Below are 18,041 nucleotides of genomic sequence, written 5' to 3' on the forward strand. Positions count from 1 at the left end.
TATCACCTTCATTATTCTTATATATAGTCCTATCAACCAATGTTTATAATAAGCATGCACTAGAAATTGCAGTGATAAAATTCATTTTTATTAAAAACATGAATGCATATCAATTTACCGAGTAAGTTTACATGCTAGTGTTAATGTTCATGGACCAGTGTATCTCATAGGAGACCATATATTTGCTTCTTACATGCTAACACATTTCCTTTTTTTTAACCTGTGGCTCTGGAGTCCTAAGGGTACTTTGGAAGAATACGTGTTATTTAGACCTGTTAAATATATTGAGATTTGGAAACATCACTTTTTTTTAAGTTCCTGAATGAGACATCTTACAAAACTTTAGTGTCTGCCTGACACTTCCTTCCATAATGGTACACATTTCTTGCATAATATTATAATCGATATTACAATTCAATGTATACATCTGATCTCTATATTCTTATTATGATGATTATGATTCTCATCATGTAAAACAATGTCTGGGTTCTGTTGATTGCCGATTTTCATGACAATTTGCCCATGAAAGAGTGTTTGGCTGATAGTTCATCATTTCAGGACATAGCAAACAGCATGGCAGCTCCCACTCATAGAATATAATAAACATATACAGTAAAATATGGTTTTCATGGAAAATTACCATCAATGTACTGTCTTAACATTTAAAGACAAGCAACACTTCACTACTATAAATAGCTAATATTTTTAATACTTCCAATATAAAAATAAAAAATGGATAAATACATAGGCGGTGCACAATAAAAAATGTTTCTAATATAGTTAGTTAGCCAAAAATGGAGTCTATAAAGGCTGGAGTAACTGGATGTCTAACATAATAGACACAACCCAACTTCCTGCGACTTTAAGGGGGGCCACAAAGGACATAACTGTTCAGTGAATTGCAACTGACCCTTAGCACACAGGTGAGATTCAAAGCAAACAGTTATGATCCATGTGGCCCCCCTCAAGTCACTGATTGGGTACTGCCTGGTAACCAATCAGTGGAAATCAAGAGAGCTGCAAAACAGGAAGTAGTGTTCTGGCTATTATGTTAGACATCCAGTCACTCTACACTTTATAGATTACATTTTTGGCTAACTAACTATATTGAAAACGTGTTTTATTTTACCCAGTTTTATTTTTATACTGGACAATTGCTTTTAAGCAAATGAGCTGAACCAACTAGCAGTTAGGCAGGTTAAAATAGAGTCAAAAGGTTGAACTTGATGGACGTCTGAAACATTAAATAAATCCAATAGTCTGGTTTTGCTTCCAATGAAGATTAATTATACCATAGTTTGGATCAAGTGCAAGGTACTATTTTATTATTACAGAAAAAAAGGAAATCATTTTTAAAAATTTGGATTAATTAGATAAAATGTAGTCTATGGGAGATGGCCATCTCATAATCCAGAGCTTTCTGGATAACAGATTTCCGTATAACTGATCCCATACCTGTACCATCTTTAGACAGTAATATAATTTTGCAGCCACAGTCAGGTGCAGAATTTGGGGTGTTAAGCTTATGAGGCAGGGCTGGTTACACAGGTAATTTCTTAAAGGGATACTGTCATGGGAAATTTTTTTTTTTCAAAACGAATCCATTAATAGCGCTGCTCCAGCAGAATTCTGCACTGAAATCCATCAAAAGAGCAAACAGATGTTTTTATATTCAATTTTGAAATCTGACATGGGGCTAGACATTTTGTCAGTTTCCCAGCTGCCCCTGGTCATGTGACTTGTGCCTGCACTTTAGGAGAGAAATGCTTTCTGGCAGGCTGCTGTTTTTCCTTTTCAATGTAACTGAATGTGTCTCAGTGGGACATGGGTTTTTACTATTGAGTGCTGTTCTTAGATCTACCAGGCAGCTGTTATCTTGTGTTAGGGAGCTGTTATCTGGTTACCTTCCCATTGTTCTTTTGTTTGGCTACTGGGGGGGGGGAGGGAGGGGGTGATATCACTCCAACTTGCAGTACAGCAGTAAAGAGTGATTGAAGTTTATCAGAGCACAAGTCACATGACTTGGGACAGCTGGGAAATTGACAATATGTCTAGCCCCATGTCAGATTTCAAAATTGAATATAAAAAATCTGTTTGCTCTTTTGAGAAATGGATTTCAGTGCAGAATTCTGCTGGAGCAGCACTATTAACTGATTCATTTTGAAAAAAATGTTTTTTCCCATGACAGTATCCCTTTAAGTAAATTGGATACTATACATTACAGTATTGTAATGCTTATGGCTGTAATGAAATTAACTGTAAAAAGGTGCAAACCAATTTGCAGGTAGCTGATATATTAATCACATGTTTAAAAACAAACACCTAATTGTTTGCTAAGGCTTACCCGATTTCACCAAACTGCACCTTTTATTAGATTAAACAGCATGTATTGAATTTTATACTATAAGATTTCATTTAAAAGTATATATTATACTTGGTGAATTCTGATGTACTCTTTGCCAATCAGTGCCAATTAGAGAATTTCTCCCGTTTCGCTGGAAAATATGCAAATTTCCTGTGAAATTCGCGAAACAGCGAAAAATTTGGAAAAAATTGTGAAACTGAAAAATGGCACCCACGTCAATTTTGAAGCTGTAGTAAAAGTCAATGGGCGTCCGAATAGTGTTTTATACATTTTTGACGCCGGCAAATTTTTGCGGGAGTTTCCTGAATTTATTCGCTGGCGGTGAAACACAGAAATTCGCTGCAAATTTATTCGCCCATCACTAGTGCCAATTGAAATATACCACACTGGAACCGTTTGTAGCATAGCCAGCCCTGAACAGTGTTGTTGTAACATAACTTGCAAGGTGATATACATGTATTCCAAATTCCTATCCCCTTGCCAGAAGAGTTTGGGTAAAAATGTAAAAGAGATTGCAATGACATAATTTGCTGCTATAAAGCCCTATCATTTCAGGTGTTGTGTTGTTAGTTGTTCCAAGTGAAACAATGAACTTTTTTTTTGACTGCTATGATTCCAGAAATGATTCGATTTTTTTTAGTAACGCCTTTTATTTTTCAAATAAAATGAAGCTATAACAATGTTCCTCACTTTCTTTATCTCAGTCCATTAGCCCATTAATGACAGGATGGATAGGCTCTAAACATCCCCACCCCAAAATCATTTACTCTGCACCCAGCCAAGGCTAAGTTTGTTTACTCATCCAGCAAAGAAGTTGGGGGAAGCACATAGGACAGGGTGGTACTGAGTCAAATCAGTTGTTTCGCTTCAGTTTTTACACTGGAGCAAAAAACACTGCATGTGACATTAGCCTTATCTATTTGTGAAACGCTAGTAGATTTTATAATTTAACTTTGGAGCAACTACAGTTTTTGACTTATTTTGCAAGACTTTAGACTTAGTTAGCCCAACCTGATCCAGCAACCCTAATTAGATAAAGTACAACCCCTAACCTCTGATCTCACACATTTGGCCACTGAGCTCCAGTTCTTCCCCTGTGTCCTGGCCAAAGTACCTACTCTGTGAAATCTTAGGCATGCCCATTTTTTTGGTATGTGCCTGTTGTCTGAGATGATACTGCTCTTTTTATTTCATATACAACCCCATTTTCAAAAAGCTCGGGACACTGGTTAAAATATAAATGAACAGAAAATGTATTGATGTGCAAATCATTTAAACCCTATATTCAACGATTAATTAATTATTTTAGCAAAAAGACAGCACACAGTATCTGATGCTGAACTAGAGAAATGTTAAGTCTTCTGAAAAATATATGCATATTTTGAATTTGATGAATTACAAATTACACTCGCACACCACGGAGCTCTGACAACGTTTTGGGGTAGGACCCCTTTTTCAAGCATACAGGAAATCAGTGCACATAGAATTTAAAGGTTGAACAATTGACATAATGAGTAGGCATGACAGCAGGTACTAATCAAAGGTAAGTTACAGATTTAAAATTGTGCAAAAGGCCAACTTAAAGTCCACACTGAAAAGTCCAAAAGTCCGCCAAATAAAGTCCATAGGAGTTTAACCGTGGGTCCTACCCTGAACCCTTGCATCTTGCAATAATTAGCAAGTGCTCACTCTGCCAGCATCATCCTTTTGTGCCAGTGAATTACGTCCTATTTTGAATTTGATGCCAGCAACAAGGACCTTCCTGATATACAGGTAGATGTTGTCTGGGTGGCAGCATATGTTGCTCAAAAACCTGTATATATTGTTCAGCATTAATGATTCTTTCCCATATGTGCAAGCTACCCATGCCATGTACACTAATGCACCCCATGACACCAACAATGCTGGATATCAAAAGGCTGATGACAGGCCAGATGGTCCTTCTCCTTTTTAGCCTTGTCGGATGCAGCATCAATAATTTCCAAAAAGAATTTAAAATTTTGATTTGTCAGACACTTTGCCTTGGTCCATCTTAAATTAGCTTGGTTCCATAGAAGGTGGCAGTGTTTCTGGATTATGTGTGTATGGGGTTTCTTCATTGCATGGTACTATTTTAACTTGCATTTGTGGATGCAGCAGATGCCTATGTTCGCCAACAATGGTTTTGGGAAGCATTTCTGAGCACATTCAGTGATTTCCACTACAGAATTGGGTCTGTTGCAGCACCATCTGACAGCCCGAAGATCAAGACAACTCAATATTGGCTTTCAGCCTCATCCCTTGTGTATAGAGACTTCACTGGATTCTCTGAGATATTATGATGCTTATACTGATATTATGTACTATAGATTATGAAATTCCCAAATTGTTTTGTTGAGGAACAATATTGTTAAACTGTTGCAATATTTGCCCACACAGTGTTTCATAGAGTGATGATCCCCTTCCTATATTTATTTCTGAGTGATGCTCGTTTTTAGCATTACACACTTTTCCAATCCTTTGTTGCCTTCGTCTCAACTTTTTTGAAACGTGCTGCTGGCATTAAATGAAAAACTAGCATATATTTTTCAGAAAACATTTTTTAGTTTCAAACATTTGATATGTTGTCTTTGTACTATTTGCAATTAAATATAGTGTTTAAATGATTTGCAAATAATCCCATTAGCTTTTTATTGACATTTTACAATATCCCGACATTTTTGTAAAAAGTTATTTAAAAAAAAAGATGGGCTAATTTGTTGTTGTAAAATTTGCCTTTACCCCTTTCGCCAATACATGTTCATTTTACATCAGTTTTAAATATTTTCAAACTAATGACAATTTATTGATAATTTTTTCATCAATAGAAATGGGTGCAATTATAGTTAAACAAGAAGACTCAAGTAAATGATAGAGGGTGAAAGTAGTCAAAATAGAAGGTGAAGAAAAAACATAGAGATAAGATCATTCCACTATAGCATAGCAGTTTGAACTGTTGTATAGACTGATAAAAGAGCAGCAATCTTATAATTTAATTTTTTTAAATAAAAATACATAAATGTTGCTAAATATGGTAGTCAGACATTTACATTTTGCCCATCAGAGGCCAAGTTTGTTTTGTTCCTGGATGCTCTAGAGCGATTTTCACAGTCTTTGTTCATAAGTATTGCTTCAGTCTCTGATCATAATTGAGCTACATTTCTCCAGCCCTGTCATTTCCCTGTCCTTTGTGACTGATCTTGGTGACTGATCTAGATTTGTATATCCCTGCTGTGTTTCTGCTTTGGATTTTGTGTTTCTGCTTCTGTTTTGGTTTTAACTGTCTGTATGTTTTCCCTTAGTGTTCTTTAATCAACCTAGTTTGCTCTTGTGGGTGCCCTGTGAATTCTTTGCTACAAAACATTGTGGGAGTAAAGTAGCATAGTGTTACTCCCAAAGCTAAAAGTTACTGTTATAGGCAGAAGCGTATGCTGTAACTTTTTTCTGCTATCACCTTTCATTAAATATCACCACCTCTCGGTGGCTTATCATACCAAAATGAACACTGCATTAAAAAATTACAGAGACATAGAAGTGCCTGAGCTATAACATACATTAATATTTAATTTCTGGCATTTTTGTATCAGTCTACCCAAGCAAGTTATAGTGAAACATACAGTATAATACCCATTCCAGGAAGTGTTTAATAGGTTATAAACTGTGGCCAGGTAACAAGTGCAATAGACAATCCATTTACGACTAGAATTCCATGTTGGTGAAGGAAAACACATATCTCATCAGACAAAAGTTGTTCTGATATATCTATATATATATATATATATATATATATATATGTATATCCTACATTTTAGCCTAATAAAAGATCTAAAAAAAAACTCTAAAAAATCTAAATACAGTAAAATACAACCTATAATTATTCCTTCTTTAAATAGTTAATAATACTGCATTAAACAAAGACACATGCTCTAACAGTTATAATTATAGATCAAGCATCTACAATGTAGTTTTATATTTCCTAGTGCTTTCCTTAATGTAGGCTTGTTCCTATTTTCTATTTATATGTAAATGTTTATCAAACAGCTATTCAAACAGCTCTTGAATATTGAGTGTGTTGCATGTGGCATGTAGAAGAACCTTTACCAACCATGGATAACCTATGGCAACTTCAGGCACCTTTTACCAAAAATAATGGCAAGTAGCAGCTGGGTTGCCAGAGGGTAGCCACCACTGGTTTATACAAAGACGCACATAAGCTCTACATTTTTATTTGGTTCAACATCCTTTTCACACCTGACACAACTCTCTCTTAAATGGTTGTTTGCGGATAGGCCGAGTGCATACCATGGAGGGAACAGATGTGGTTACAGCAAAGGTAGGATGGAAATGCTGCTCAGCTCCTTGTGCGTAAGTGATTTCTTCCTCTGAATGAATCCTGTATGCAAGACAAAAGACTGCAAATCCATTTGCTTGTGTACCACAAACTAGTTTCATTATTATCACCCCATACTGTTAAAACATAAATGCAAATCAATCACTGGTTGGACACAAAGGACAATTCCTATTTTTCTCCCTGGATAAGTGGTGGGTTCTGTTGTAGATCCCTTTGATAACTTTTTTTAAACTTTCAATTTATGTCTAATACATTGCATACAAGCCATTTTTCTCTGTAATTGTGCTATCATCAGGGTCAGCCTTGGGTGGTACAACAATGTTATTAAATACATAAATGCCAGCATTGAAATTAGTAGTGTTCTAGGGGCAGATTTTACTTAGACTTCCAAAAACTTAGAAAAATGCTATAGAAGGTCCCCATAGACTAACATAGCACTTCGGCAGGTTTAATTTGGCGAAGTATTGAAGTCGAAGTTTTTTCAAAGAGACAGAATTTAGATTATCGAATGGTCGAATATTCGAACGATTTTACTTTGAATCGAATTTGAAGTCGAAGTCGTAGTATCCTATTCGATGGTCGAAGTATCCAAAAAATTACTTTGAATTTTTTTATTTCGAAAATTCCCTTGAATTCACTTCTACCCTTAAAGGAGAAGGAAAGCCCCAGGGTGCAAAACCCCTCCCCCCCTCCCCTGTGTTGCCCCCCCTCCCTCCTCCCCCTGGCCTACCTGTCCCCCTGGGCAAATGCCCCTAACTTGTTACTCACCCCTCTGCGCAGGTCCTGTCCACGGAGTTCGCAGTCGCCATCTTCTCCCACGCGCGTCTTCTTCCTGCTCTGACCGGCGTCTTCTGGCGCATGCGCAGTAGGAACAGGTACCGGTACAGCTCTATTGCGCATGCGCCGAATGTCACGAAGTGAAATCGGAAAACTTCGTGACATTCGGCGCATGCGCAATAGAGCTGTACCGGTACCTGTTCCTACTGCGCATGCGCCAGAAGACACTGGTCAGAGCAGGAAGAAGACGCGCGTGGGAGAAGATGGCGACTGCGAACTCCTTTAATAAATTTGACGCCTAGTGTTAATAAACAAAGTTTCCAGTGTTATTCTGTGCATGATGTACCCTTTCATTTAAAAGGTATTGATTGTTTAAAGCATGTTTAGTTTGGGCATTACGACTAATGTCCCTTACCAGCATACCATTCTGCAAGCTCAAGGAACAATCAAGGATTCCTCAATCAAGTAACAATGTGTTAACTAAGGTGCAAATGGCACAATGCACTCAAGAATGGTGCACCTTTTAATCCTTTAAAAAAAAAAAGCCTTTCATAATCCCATATAAATGGGTGGAGAGTGTTGGAATTTCACTCTAGAGGACTGTGCCAGTCTCTAACTTCACTTTTTGGTAAATATACCCCTATGTGTCTACAAATTTGTCCAGTTAACGATGCGATCAAATAAAATATGATTTCTAAACTGAATATATGCAATTTTTTATCATATATTCCATAAAGGACAAGTGCTATACTCTGGGAGGGGGGGGGGGGTTATTTTTTTAGGCACCCCCAGAGAATATAAGAGCTCATGTACGTCCACAAGGGCAATCGTGATAATGGGCCCCCCTTGACAATGCCAAAGCCGTGTGGACGTTTCTAAAGTCCCAAACAGCCGAAATGCGGAAGTGCCGAAAAGCCGAAGTGGCGAAAGGACACAAAAACAGCCAAAGCCGAACTCCCATAGTGGCGAAAAGTCCCGAAGCCACGAAAATAGCCAAAGCCGAATTCCCGAAGCGTCAAAAAGACCCAAAGTCAAGAAAACAGCCAAAATTGAAGAAGGCACAGTTGAAGTCCTGAAGCCATGAGTTCAATTCTACTGAACACCAATTTGTGTTTTTTATTTTTTTTAATCCCCTGGCCACCAATGTATCTTTGGGGCCCCAATTTGTTTTTAACTTGTAAGGGGGGCCTTGGCGCCAATGTTTTTTTTTTAACTTATAGGGGGGCCCTGGTCACCAATTTTTTTTTAACTTGTAGGGGGGGCCCTGACCACCAATTTTTTAAAAAACTTTTAAGGGGGGCCCTGGCACCACAGTTTTTTTTAACTTATAAGGGGGCCCTAACCATCAATAGCTTTTTATAACTTGTGTTTTGGGGGGGTTACTTTTTTAGCACTGATGTCTGCATGGTCTTTTAACTGTTGTGTGGAGTAGGCAGAATCTGGGATGGGGTGACGGGGGCCCAGGGGGCCCTGAAAATTTTGTTGTATGGGGCCCCATGATTTCTTATGGCGGCCCTGAGTGCACATGTCACTAACATGTTGAACAACAGAAATTTCACCTGCCAGAAAGAAAATATTTGGTGCACTAAAGCGCACATGAAAATGCATTTGTTTTGACGAATTGGTTGCAATGTGCCAATGGCATCTCCCCCATGCGACTACAATTATACCACAAGTCTAGGAAAAAATGCTGCATTGTGGGAAAAAAATGGAGATTGCTTTTGAAGTGCTCACTGTATTTGTGGATGTACATGTGCCCTTTCTCTAACCTCAGGCCCTGGGCTGGTATCACCTTCATTAAAGGTGTACTATCCCTGGTACTAGTTATATTCCTGGGGGGCTAAGATCAGCAATTATTTATTCAGTGCATTCCAGTTAATATTATCACTGACCTTAGAATAACACTGTTCTTTACAGCTTCAGAAATCTCCCTCTCGCGACATTTAAAAGAACAGTTCAGTGTTAAAATAAAAACTGGGTAAATAGATAGTATGTGCACAATAAAAAATGTTTCTAAAATAGTTAGCCGGAATCTATAAAGGCTGGAGTGACTGGATGTCTTAACATAACACAACAGAACACAACTTTTTGTTTTTCAGCTCTCTAACACTGGGTTAGTAAGCAACTTTAAGGGGGGCCACATGGAACATAACTTTTCAGTGAGTTTGCAATTGATCCCCAGCATTCAGCTCAGATTCAAAAGCAACCATTATGACCCATGTGCCCCCCCTCCATTCACTGATTGGTTACTGCCTGGTAACCAATCAGTGGAAACCAAGGGAGTGTTCTGGCTATTATGATAGACATCCAGTCATTCCAGCCTTTATATATTACATTTTTGGCTAACTAACTATATTAAAACCATGTTTTATTTTGCATAGCTTACCCAGTTTTTATTTTTATACTGAACAATTCCTTTAAGGTTTATTATATGTAACAAAGTGGCTACAGTATGCTTACTTAGTAAAGCATTTCCAGAATGCTTACTTACTACTACTAAGACAATACTTTTATAAATTAATTTTGAAACCCTCAATTTTGAGAATTGCAGTCATGTACTATTGTTTCCTTCCTTTCTGCTTGTGCTACTTTTCCAGTTTCTTAACAGCAGAGCATGCTATTCACCCAGCATGCTTTTCTTCCCGCATCCTTGCTGATCTCATTCACCCAGCAAATTTCACAGTATCTGGTATAATGTAATCTACATTCTGCTTTGTATAGGAAAATACATACAATTTTGTACAACAAATTTAAGGGACTGTGTTTCCTTCTTTGACATTACCATTGCCCTTTCATCTGGTCAGTGCGGCTACATTGTTGTTATCACATCCTGTATCTTTGCTACACCATCTGCAATTTTGTTTATAAGGATAGCTTACCTTTCTTGGCAAAGTGTTGTTCAGTTACTATTGGGCTGTTTGTTCAGCTTTTTTTTCTAAATGAAGAAAAGTCACTGAGATCTTTAGTAATTCTGATGGGATCCATTATCCAGAAACTTGTTATCCAGAAAGCCCAGAATTATGGGAATGCCATCTCCCATAGACTCACTTTTAAAGGAGAAGGAAACCCCCTGGGTGCAAAAACCCTCCCCCCTCCCCTGTGTTGCTCTTCCTCCCCCCTGGCCTACCTGTCCCGCTGGGCAAATGCCCCTAACTTGTTACTTACCCCTCTGCGCAGGTCCAGTCCACGGAGTTCACAGACACCATCTTCTCCCAAGCGATCTTCTTCCTGCTTTGACCGGCATTTTTGGCGCATGCGCAGTAGGAGCATTTCGCCGGTACGGATCTACTGCGCATGTGCCAAAAGTCACGAAAGTCTTGGAAAACTTCGTAACTTTTGGCGCATGCGCAGTAGATCCGTACTGGCAAAATGCTCCTACTGCGCATGCGACAAAAACGCTAGTCAAAGCAGGAAGATGATCGCTTGGGAGAAGATGGCGTCTGTGAACTCCGTGGACTGGACCTGCGCAGAGGGGTAAGTAACAAGTTAGGGGCATTTGCCCAGCGGGACAGGTAGGCCAGGGGGGGAGGAGGGAGGGGGAGCAACACAGGGGAGGGGGGAGGGTTTTTGCGCCCAGGGGTTTTCCTTCTCTTTAAAGCAAATAATTAATATTTTTTAAAAATATTTTTTTCTCTGGTATTTGATTTCAACTAGGGTATAACTAATCTTTATTGCAAGCAAAACAATCCTAATGCATTTAACTCATTTTAAAATTATTTTTTAGTAGACATAAGGTATAAGCTATGGTCCTGAGTATTCTGGATAATAATAAATGAGTTTTGTCTATGTAACTATTATCTTACTACAGTATAGATTTTAGGTAACAGGGACTTCTAAGGCAGAGGCAGGACCTCCACAGGACTCAAAGAACAGAAGGATTACCCAAATAAGTTTAGTTCATTGAAGACAGACAGTGTCATTCCAAATGCAAATTTGCTCAAGACCAGTGATGAATATGTCATTCTCTTGCTCACTTGAATGAAAGATTTTTGGAGGAATAATTAATAAATTAGGTAAATTGATCTGTGTTATTAAATATGCTAGTCTACGAGTGTGACAAATAAGTAACAGTTTTATTTTAGTATCCCACCCAAAACACTGTCAAAATACAAAATGTTGAAATTCATAGCTTTTGAATCTGAGCTGCATGCTAAGGATCAATTGCAAACTCACTGAACAGTTTTGTCCTATGTGGCCCCCATTAAAGTCGCTGACTAACTCAGAGTTAGAGAGTTGAAAAGCAGGAAGTTGGGTTCTGGTTATTATGTTAGACATCAATTTACTCCAGCCATTATACAATACATTTTTGGCTAACTATATTAGAAACATAGCCAATAGCTATGTCAATTCCATTGCTTATAGGTTAATCACAGGACATTATATTAAGTCTCACAGATGTTTTATAAAAAATAATTCTGTTCAGGAGGTTATATCGGGAGAGATGTAACTGTCACTTCCTCTTTGGTCAGAAGAATATTATCCAAAAGAAAAGCCACAAACTTGTGTAATATGGTCAAATAAAGACAGGAAAGTAAGTGATAGTATTACCTAGTATTAGGCAAGCATGTATAATACTGTGAAATACACAACCCTGGGAGACAGGAAAATAATGGGACATGTTAGGTGGAACAGCCCCAGAAGTAAGAAAGTTGTACAAATTAAACTTAAAGAGATTCTGTCATGGGGAAACATGTTTTTTGTTTTTTTTTACAAAATATATTAGTTGATTGCACTCCTCCAGTAGAATCCTGTAGTTAGTTTACCAGGTGCCCTTAGCCATGTGACTTGTGCTCTGATAAACATCAGTTACACTTTACTGCTACGCTGCAAGTTGGAATGATGTAACTCCTCCCTTTTCCCCAGCAGCCTTCCAAAAAGAACTTTGAGAAGGTAACCAGATAACCGCTCCCTGGCACCTACATTGCGAAATATGCTCCCATGCCTTACCTAGTGGTAGATGTGAGAACAGCACTGAGAAGGAGAAACAATAGCTTGAAAGCAATTCCATGGTGAAGTGCTGGACCTTTCTTAAAGCACATGAACAGGCACAATGACCTGAAATGGCTGCCTACACAGCAATATTACAGCTAATAAAATACATGTATTGGTTCAAGAACAAATGTTTAATGGTACAATGAATTACTTGCAATGTACACAGTATAATATAGTAATACAACTATACCATAAAACTCACGACAGAGCCCTTTTAAGTGATTGTTAGCTGTGCATTTTTAATATAATAACAATCTTTAGTGGTTGTGATGGAGAGCTATGCTTGGCCTTACTGGGTGTTAAGGGCAGGTGTATTACAAGCTGATGCTCATGTGGTTGTGGATGGAGCTATAGCAAGAGAAATTTAGAAGACAGATGATAAAACATTCCTGTAGGAGTCTTCCTCTACAGTAGTGCTATCCAACTTATTACATGTAGTGGGCTGTTTATATGTTATACAGAATTTTGGACAGCCGTATTGAATTAAAATGATGATGACAGTAAGGTCTATGAAGCCTCAAAGCAGACTGGGAGGCCATAAAAATCCTTTGGAGGGCCATATCTGGCCTACAGGCTTCCAATGGACAGCCCTGCTCTACAGAATCTAGAGGCCACTCTGACCAGCCAAGCTGAACGACAACTATGCATGACTGCAGAGCTGGCAGCTAACAATCTGCATCTGAGGGGACAGGGCTGAGGTTCAGGCACAAATACAGTAGTTGTGGTGTCTAGGTATACCTTGCAGGCAGTAAAAATCTGGGGTTATTACATGCCCTATGCAGTAGGGAGAGTTTTTTGTTTTATAGAAGCAAACATCAGTGGATGGGTGCAAAAAGACATTATTGCCAGTCACAACGTCAGACACAACGCCATTGGGACAGGTGAAGAGAGGGTCAGGGAATTGAACACAGAGTGGTAGCTGGGCTGTACTATGGTGTAATATTATGTTAAAAGTGTGTTAAAAGAGCACCCCAAAGTTACTTTAGTGTGGATGAGCCACTATCCAGTGAAAGAACAGGAGAGAAGCCAACCTCACTGTACTATGTATTCCATGAACGTACCAGGGCATCAGTCAATAGGACAATTTCTATAAGTTGGACAATTGTGAAAGCACCTAAGGGGTTGCAATAACTTCCCAAATCAGGTGGAAAATTTGTAGTTTACCAGACTAAAATGGTGCATGTTTTCCTCACTTATGGCCTGGGTTATTAACATCTTCAGAGAACAATATCATTAGCATCATTTTATGCAAAATGTGTTGCACATTTATTATTTAATATGCAACTTATTTATGCTGTTAAGGCAACAGCCATGGTTACTTACATGTAAAAGTTAAAAGCGTGTTGAAAGGAAATTTTTTTTATACATGTTTGTATATATAATGTGAAGGGTAAATACAATGCTGGCAATGATAATGTTTTTCACCTCCCTCTTATTTACATTTAGATGCTAAGATACCCAGAGAAATTTTATTTTTCATACATTTTATTTCCACGCAGGTACTCTAATATTATTTCATATATCTTTTCCTCACAGATTCTGTTCATCTTCTAATATTACTTCACCTTTTCTCCACATCTTTTACTGTTAGCTCATATGTATATGTAAATTCACTTCAGTTGTCTCAGTTTGCCCTATAATAACTTCTGTAACCCCAACTGGCTTACTGCTGATATATTGACCCCCTGACTTCCCATGCTCCCTGGTCTTAGTGTTGTTCTCTGCAGCAGTGCGCTTTTACACATGCTAGCCTGGGTCCTGAAATCCAGTCTTCTTGCATTTTCAGATCCTTCTTGCCAAAGAGGAAGTGACATTTACACAACTTTCTTATTTAACCCTAGAAAAACTGTAGACCTACTCTGATGCCTCCTGTGATGCTCCTGTGCTCATGTTTAAAGGGTAAAAGGGTAAAAATACCATCCATTTTGAGTTGGGCTTATGTAGAAAAGGCGCATACACATTAAATGTACTTACAAAATATATTTTTATATATATTTTTACCTGATTTCACAGATTGAAAGGAATCCATGATGATCCTTATAAATCAGTCATCATCAGGCAACTCCTCCCTCACCTTGTGGAGTGAAGGATTCTGGAACTTGTAGTCCCTCTGCTTTTTATAAGGGGTGGTGCAGAGACTTCAGAAAGCAGGGGCACTTCAAGTCCCAGAGTCTTCACCTCACAATAGACAAACTGAATGACCTCATGTCAAAAGGAGGTATTTTTTTCCTTTTATGTATTCACTCTGTAATTCCATATACATGCATTCTGTTTTTACCATTTGTGTGTTCAACCAATATGTAGTTCCTAGTCAATGGGAATTGATAAATAAGCTTAAAAGATAGGTAAGAAAGAGGTGATGAGAGAAGGTGAGATGGCAAAATAATGCACTTGGTCCCTGTTTCTAAGTTTCCCTGTTTCTTCAGCAGGCCCAGATTTGTGGAAAGGATTTTAGGGGGTGGCATGCTACTCAACCACACCCACATTGGTTCAAAAACACTGGGGATGCGCAAAAGATACAATAATTTTGTAAATTTCCCAAGCCCAATCCACATTGCTCCTGTCCGGATTATGAAAATTTTCATGAATAAAGGGGGGCACGGGTGACGAACTGCAGTGAGCCAAGGGGCACCCGCCATGTAAATCCGGCCCTGTTCCTCAGTTTCTTTATTAAATACTAATCATTGCAGTTTTTCTGTTTTTTATTTAGTGCATGTTCTGGGTAAAAATGAGAGCTGCAGTTTTTAGAGGTGATGAAACATCAGTCAAATCAATGGAATCAAATAGCTGCTATCAGTAGAAGCTATAGCAGGTGTGCCCAAAAGGTGAATCGGGATCTACCAGTAGACCTTTAGCTGGTGATCAGTAGATCTCAAAACAATGCCAACAAACAACTTGCTAAATCACCCTCATATTCATGATTTTCATTCAGATATTTATTAGGTTAAGGTTGCATAAGAAATAGTGGTTAAATATAGCAATATAAATTGTCTCATAAATCAATATAATATTTAGGTTAAATTTCCATGGAACAGAATGCTAACAATGTTTTTATGGATGTAGATCATAATGGGACAACATCGCTAAAAGTAGACCTCTTGTTAGTAAGTATGGGCACTCCTGAGCTATAGCATGGCAAACATAATAACATACAAATGTATAACCTTTACGTAAAGCAGTAGAAATCATACCAGTATGATTTACAAGTAGTGTTACGAAAAGCATAGATTAAGGAGGTTATTTACTGAAATCTCGTTATTTTAATAAATAAAAGCTTGACCAAACTCCTAAACTAAATTTTTTTCTGACTTTTTTTTTTTCTCAATCACTAGATTTTTTCTTGCTGGAAAACCCTGAATTTTTCAGATTATTGGGCTAAACCCAGCGCAAACCACGATATCTTCACATTTGGATAGGTACATCTGCCATTGACTTATTCATGACCTCAACAGGATTGAGATGGCAGATTTTTGGATTCTGATTTTTTTGCAGCATCAAGATATAATAAAAAAAAGTCGTTGACCCAAAAAGCCCAACCAGAAAAATTTGAGTTTTAGTAAATAACCAGCTTACTGCAGCTCACAGCTTGTTTTTTTGTAACTTATCATTTTTATTTTTCCATAAAAGAGAACAAACAGTACAGAGAAAGATTGTGTGTTAATAGGCACCTGAAGAGATGCACTTCAAAAATACATTAACATAGGAAACTGCAAATTACATGGCTGATACACAAATGGCCACACAGACACATTTTTTATTTTTACAAGTGTAACTGTTTTACAATGCTAAGTCAGTGTCGGACTGGGACACCAGGGGCCCACCCAAAAACCTTAGACCGGGGGCCCACTCTCTCTTATTCTTCCTCTCCTCACCCCTCTATTCTCCTAGTCTCTTTTCTTTACATACTATGATCTATTATTCCATCTATTTGGCCTCTTTGTTCTCATAGAAATAGGGAATGGCCATGTAGGCTAATAGGCTAAATGTTAAGCAGCATGAGGGCCCACTGACACCTGGGCCCACCGGGACTTTTCCTGGTACCCCGCTGTGCCAGTCCGACACTGTGCTAAGTTGTGACAATATTTACATGATTTTAGGTTCTATATTTTAATTGTTTCACTTTGTTTTGCCTAACTTGTTTCAACACTTCAAAATCTATTTGACGTCCCATGCCTCTTTTATTAATGACTGCTTATATGCGCATGAATGAATGAGTATCTGGAAGGAGATGTTACTGTAATGTGGAAAGCTCTTTAGTGCAGGGATTGGTGGTGGTGTGATTATTTTACAGAGGCCAGACCTTATTAACGCTCTGCTGATCTCAACAAAAACAGGGCTTGTTTTGCTAACTCAGAGTAATGTGACACTTTCTATCTGCTAATGTCATCACTGCTTCTTTCATATACATGCAGGGAACAGTGAGAGGTTTCTACGCTACACTTTTTGTAGGAACAATATATATGCTAACAGTCACCCCTCCACAGATTCTGTATCTCTCATAACTCTGTTTACAACTCCTTTAATTTATCCCTTTTTTAGAATCTTAATTGCAATAAACACTTACTGTATTAGCTATCAGATCCGTTCTTAATGTTTTAGATAATCACCCTAAGTAGCTTGTTTTACATTAGTTGCTGTCTATTCACTTATCCCATATGTACACAGTCTTCAGTTTTCCCTAAATATATTTTGTTGCATTGGTATAGTATAGCCTCTATTACAGAAACTGGAGTTGCAGACCAGCTTTCTGGAAATCATTCACTGTGCAGCTCATTTTCTGCTTCACTTTACTGTTAGAGAATACTGTGGCATATCCACCATACACAGCCATTGAGTGATATAAAGATTAATATGTATGAGCAAAGTGCACCACTGCCACAATATATAGTGGACGTAGTTCACATTGTAATAAGCAATAATGAGTATGACAGTGACATTTGCAGTCTGGCCAAATCCTGGAAACAAAAGAAATGTTTATCAAAAATAATGTTCTTTTCTAATTCATATGTGGTTTTTGGGTATGATGTATGATCATGTATCTTGTGCATGGTTATAGGGACAGTTCTCAGGCTGTAGATTATATCAGTAGTCCTATACTTATGTCAAAGTCCCATACTTAACCTTGTTCTAGCTCAGAAGGTGACTGTTTTATAATGCTTTTTGCATTAAGGTGCATCTGCTACAATAACAGAATATGCTTCAGTGATTCCCAGGGACTATAATGCTGAATGGATAAAGAAAAAGTTAAAAGAAATATTATTGCAGGCACTTGGCATTTTCTAATAAGCTGCATTGCCTAAGTGGTTAATATGACTCAGCTTTGCCTAAGGGCCCAGCTGAACAGTGAATCTGATAAGGTGACATATTGCTTCGTATGCAGTCTACCTAATGTCACCTTTGGCTGCTAATAACCTGAAATAAAATGTTGTTTTAAGGTGTAAAACTGGTGTCATATCGATTTTCAACAGCAAGAAGAGTATTTTTTGTGAAGGGTTTTTGTTAGCTGTCCTTTATAAGGAAAGACAATTGCTTGTTTTT

At 38.0% G+C, this 18,041-nt stretch overlaps 1 protein-coding gene across 3 annotated transcripts in view; it reads left to right on the forward strand.

Annotated features, from left to right (window-relative positions):
* LOC108695813 (protein Aster-B) overlaps positions 1–18,041 on the forward strand; it is a 147,009-nt gene that overhangs the window by 25,917 nt on the left and 103,051 nt on the right. The window contains exon 2 of one of the 3 annotated variants that reach the window (XM_041569150.1): positions 6,673–6,716. The exons of the other annotated variants lie outside the window; for them this stretch is intronic. Within the exon in view, the coding sequence (XP_041425084.1) occupies positions 6,700–6,716 (17 nt within the window). The 5' untranslated portion in view covers positions 6,673–6,699. The remainder of the gene's footprint in view (positions 1–6,672; positions 6,717–18,041) is intronic. 3 annotated transcript variants of the gene reach the window in all.

Source organism: Xenopus laevis, chromosome 7L (assembly GCF_017654675.1).
Source record: "Xenopus laevis strain J_2021 chromosome 7L, Xenopus_laevis_v10.1, whole genome shotgun sequence".
In the NCBI taxonomy this organism is placed as follows: Eukaryota; Metazoa; Chordata; class Amphibia; order Anura; family Pipidae; genus Xenopus; species Xenopus laevis.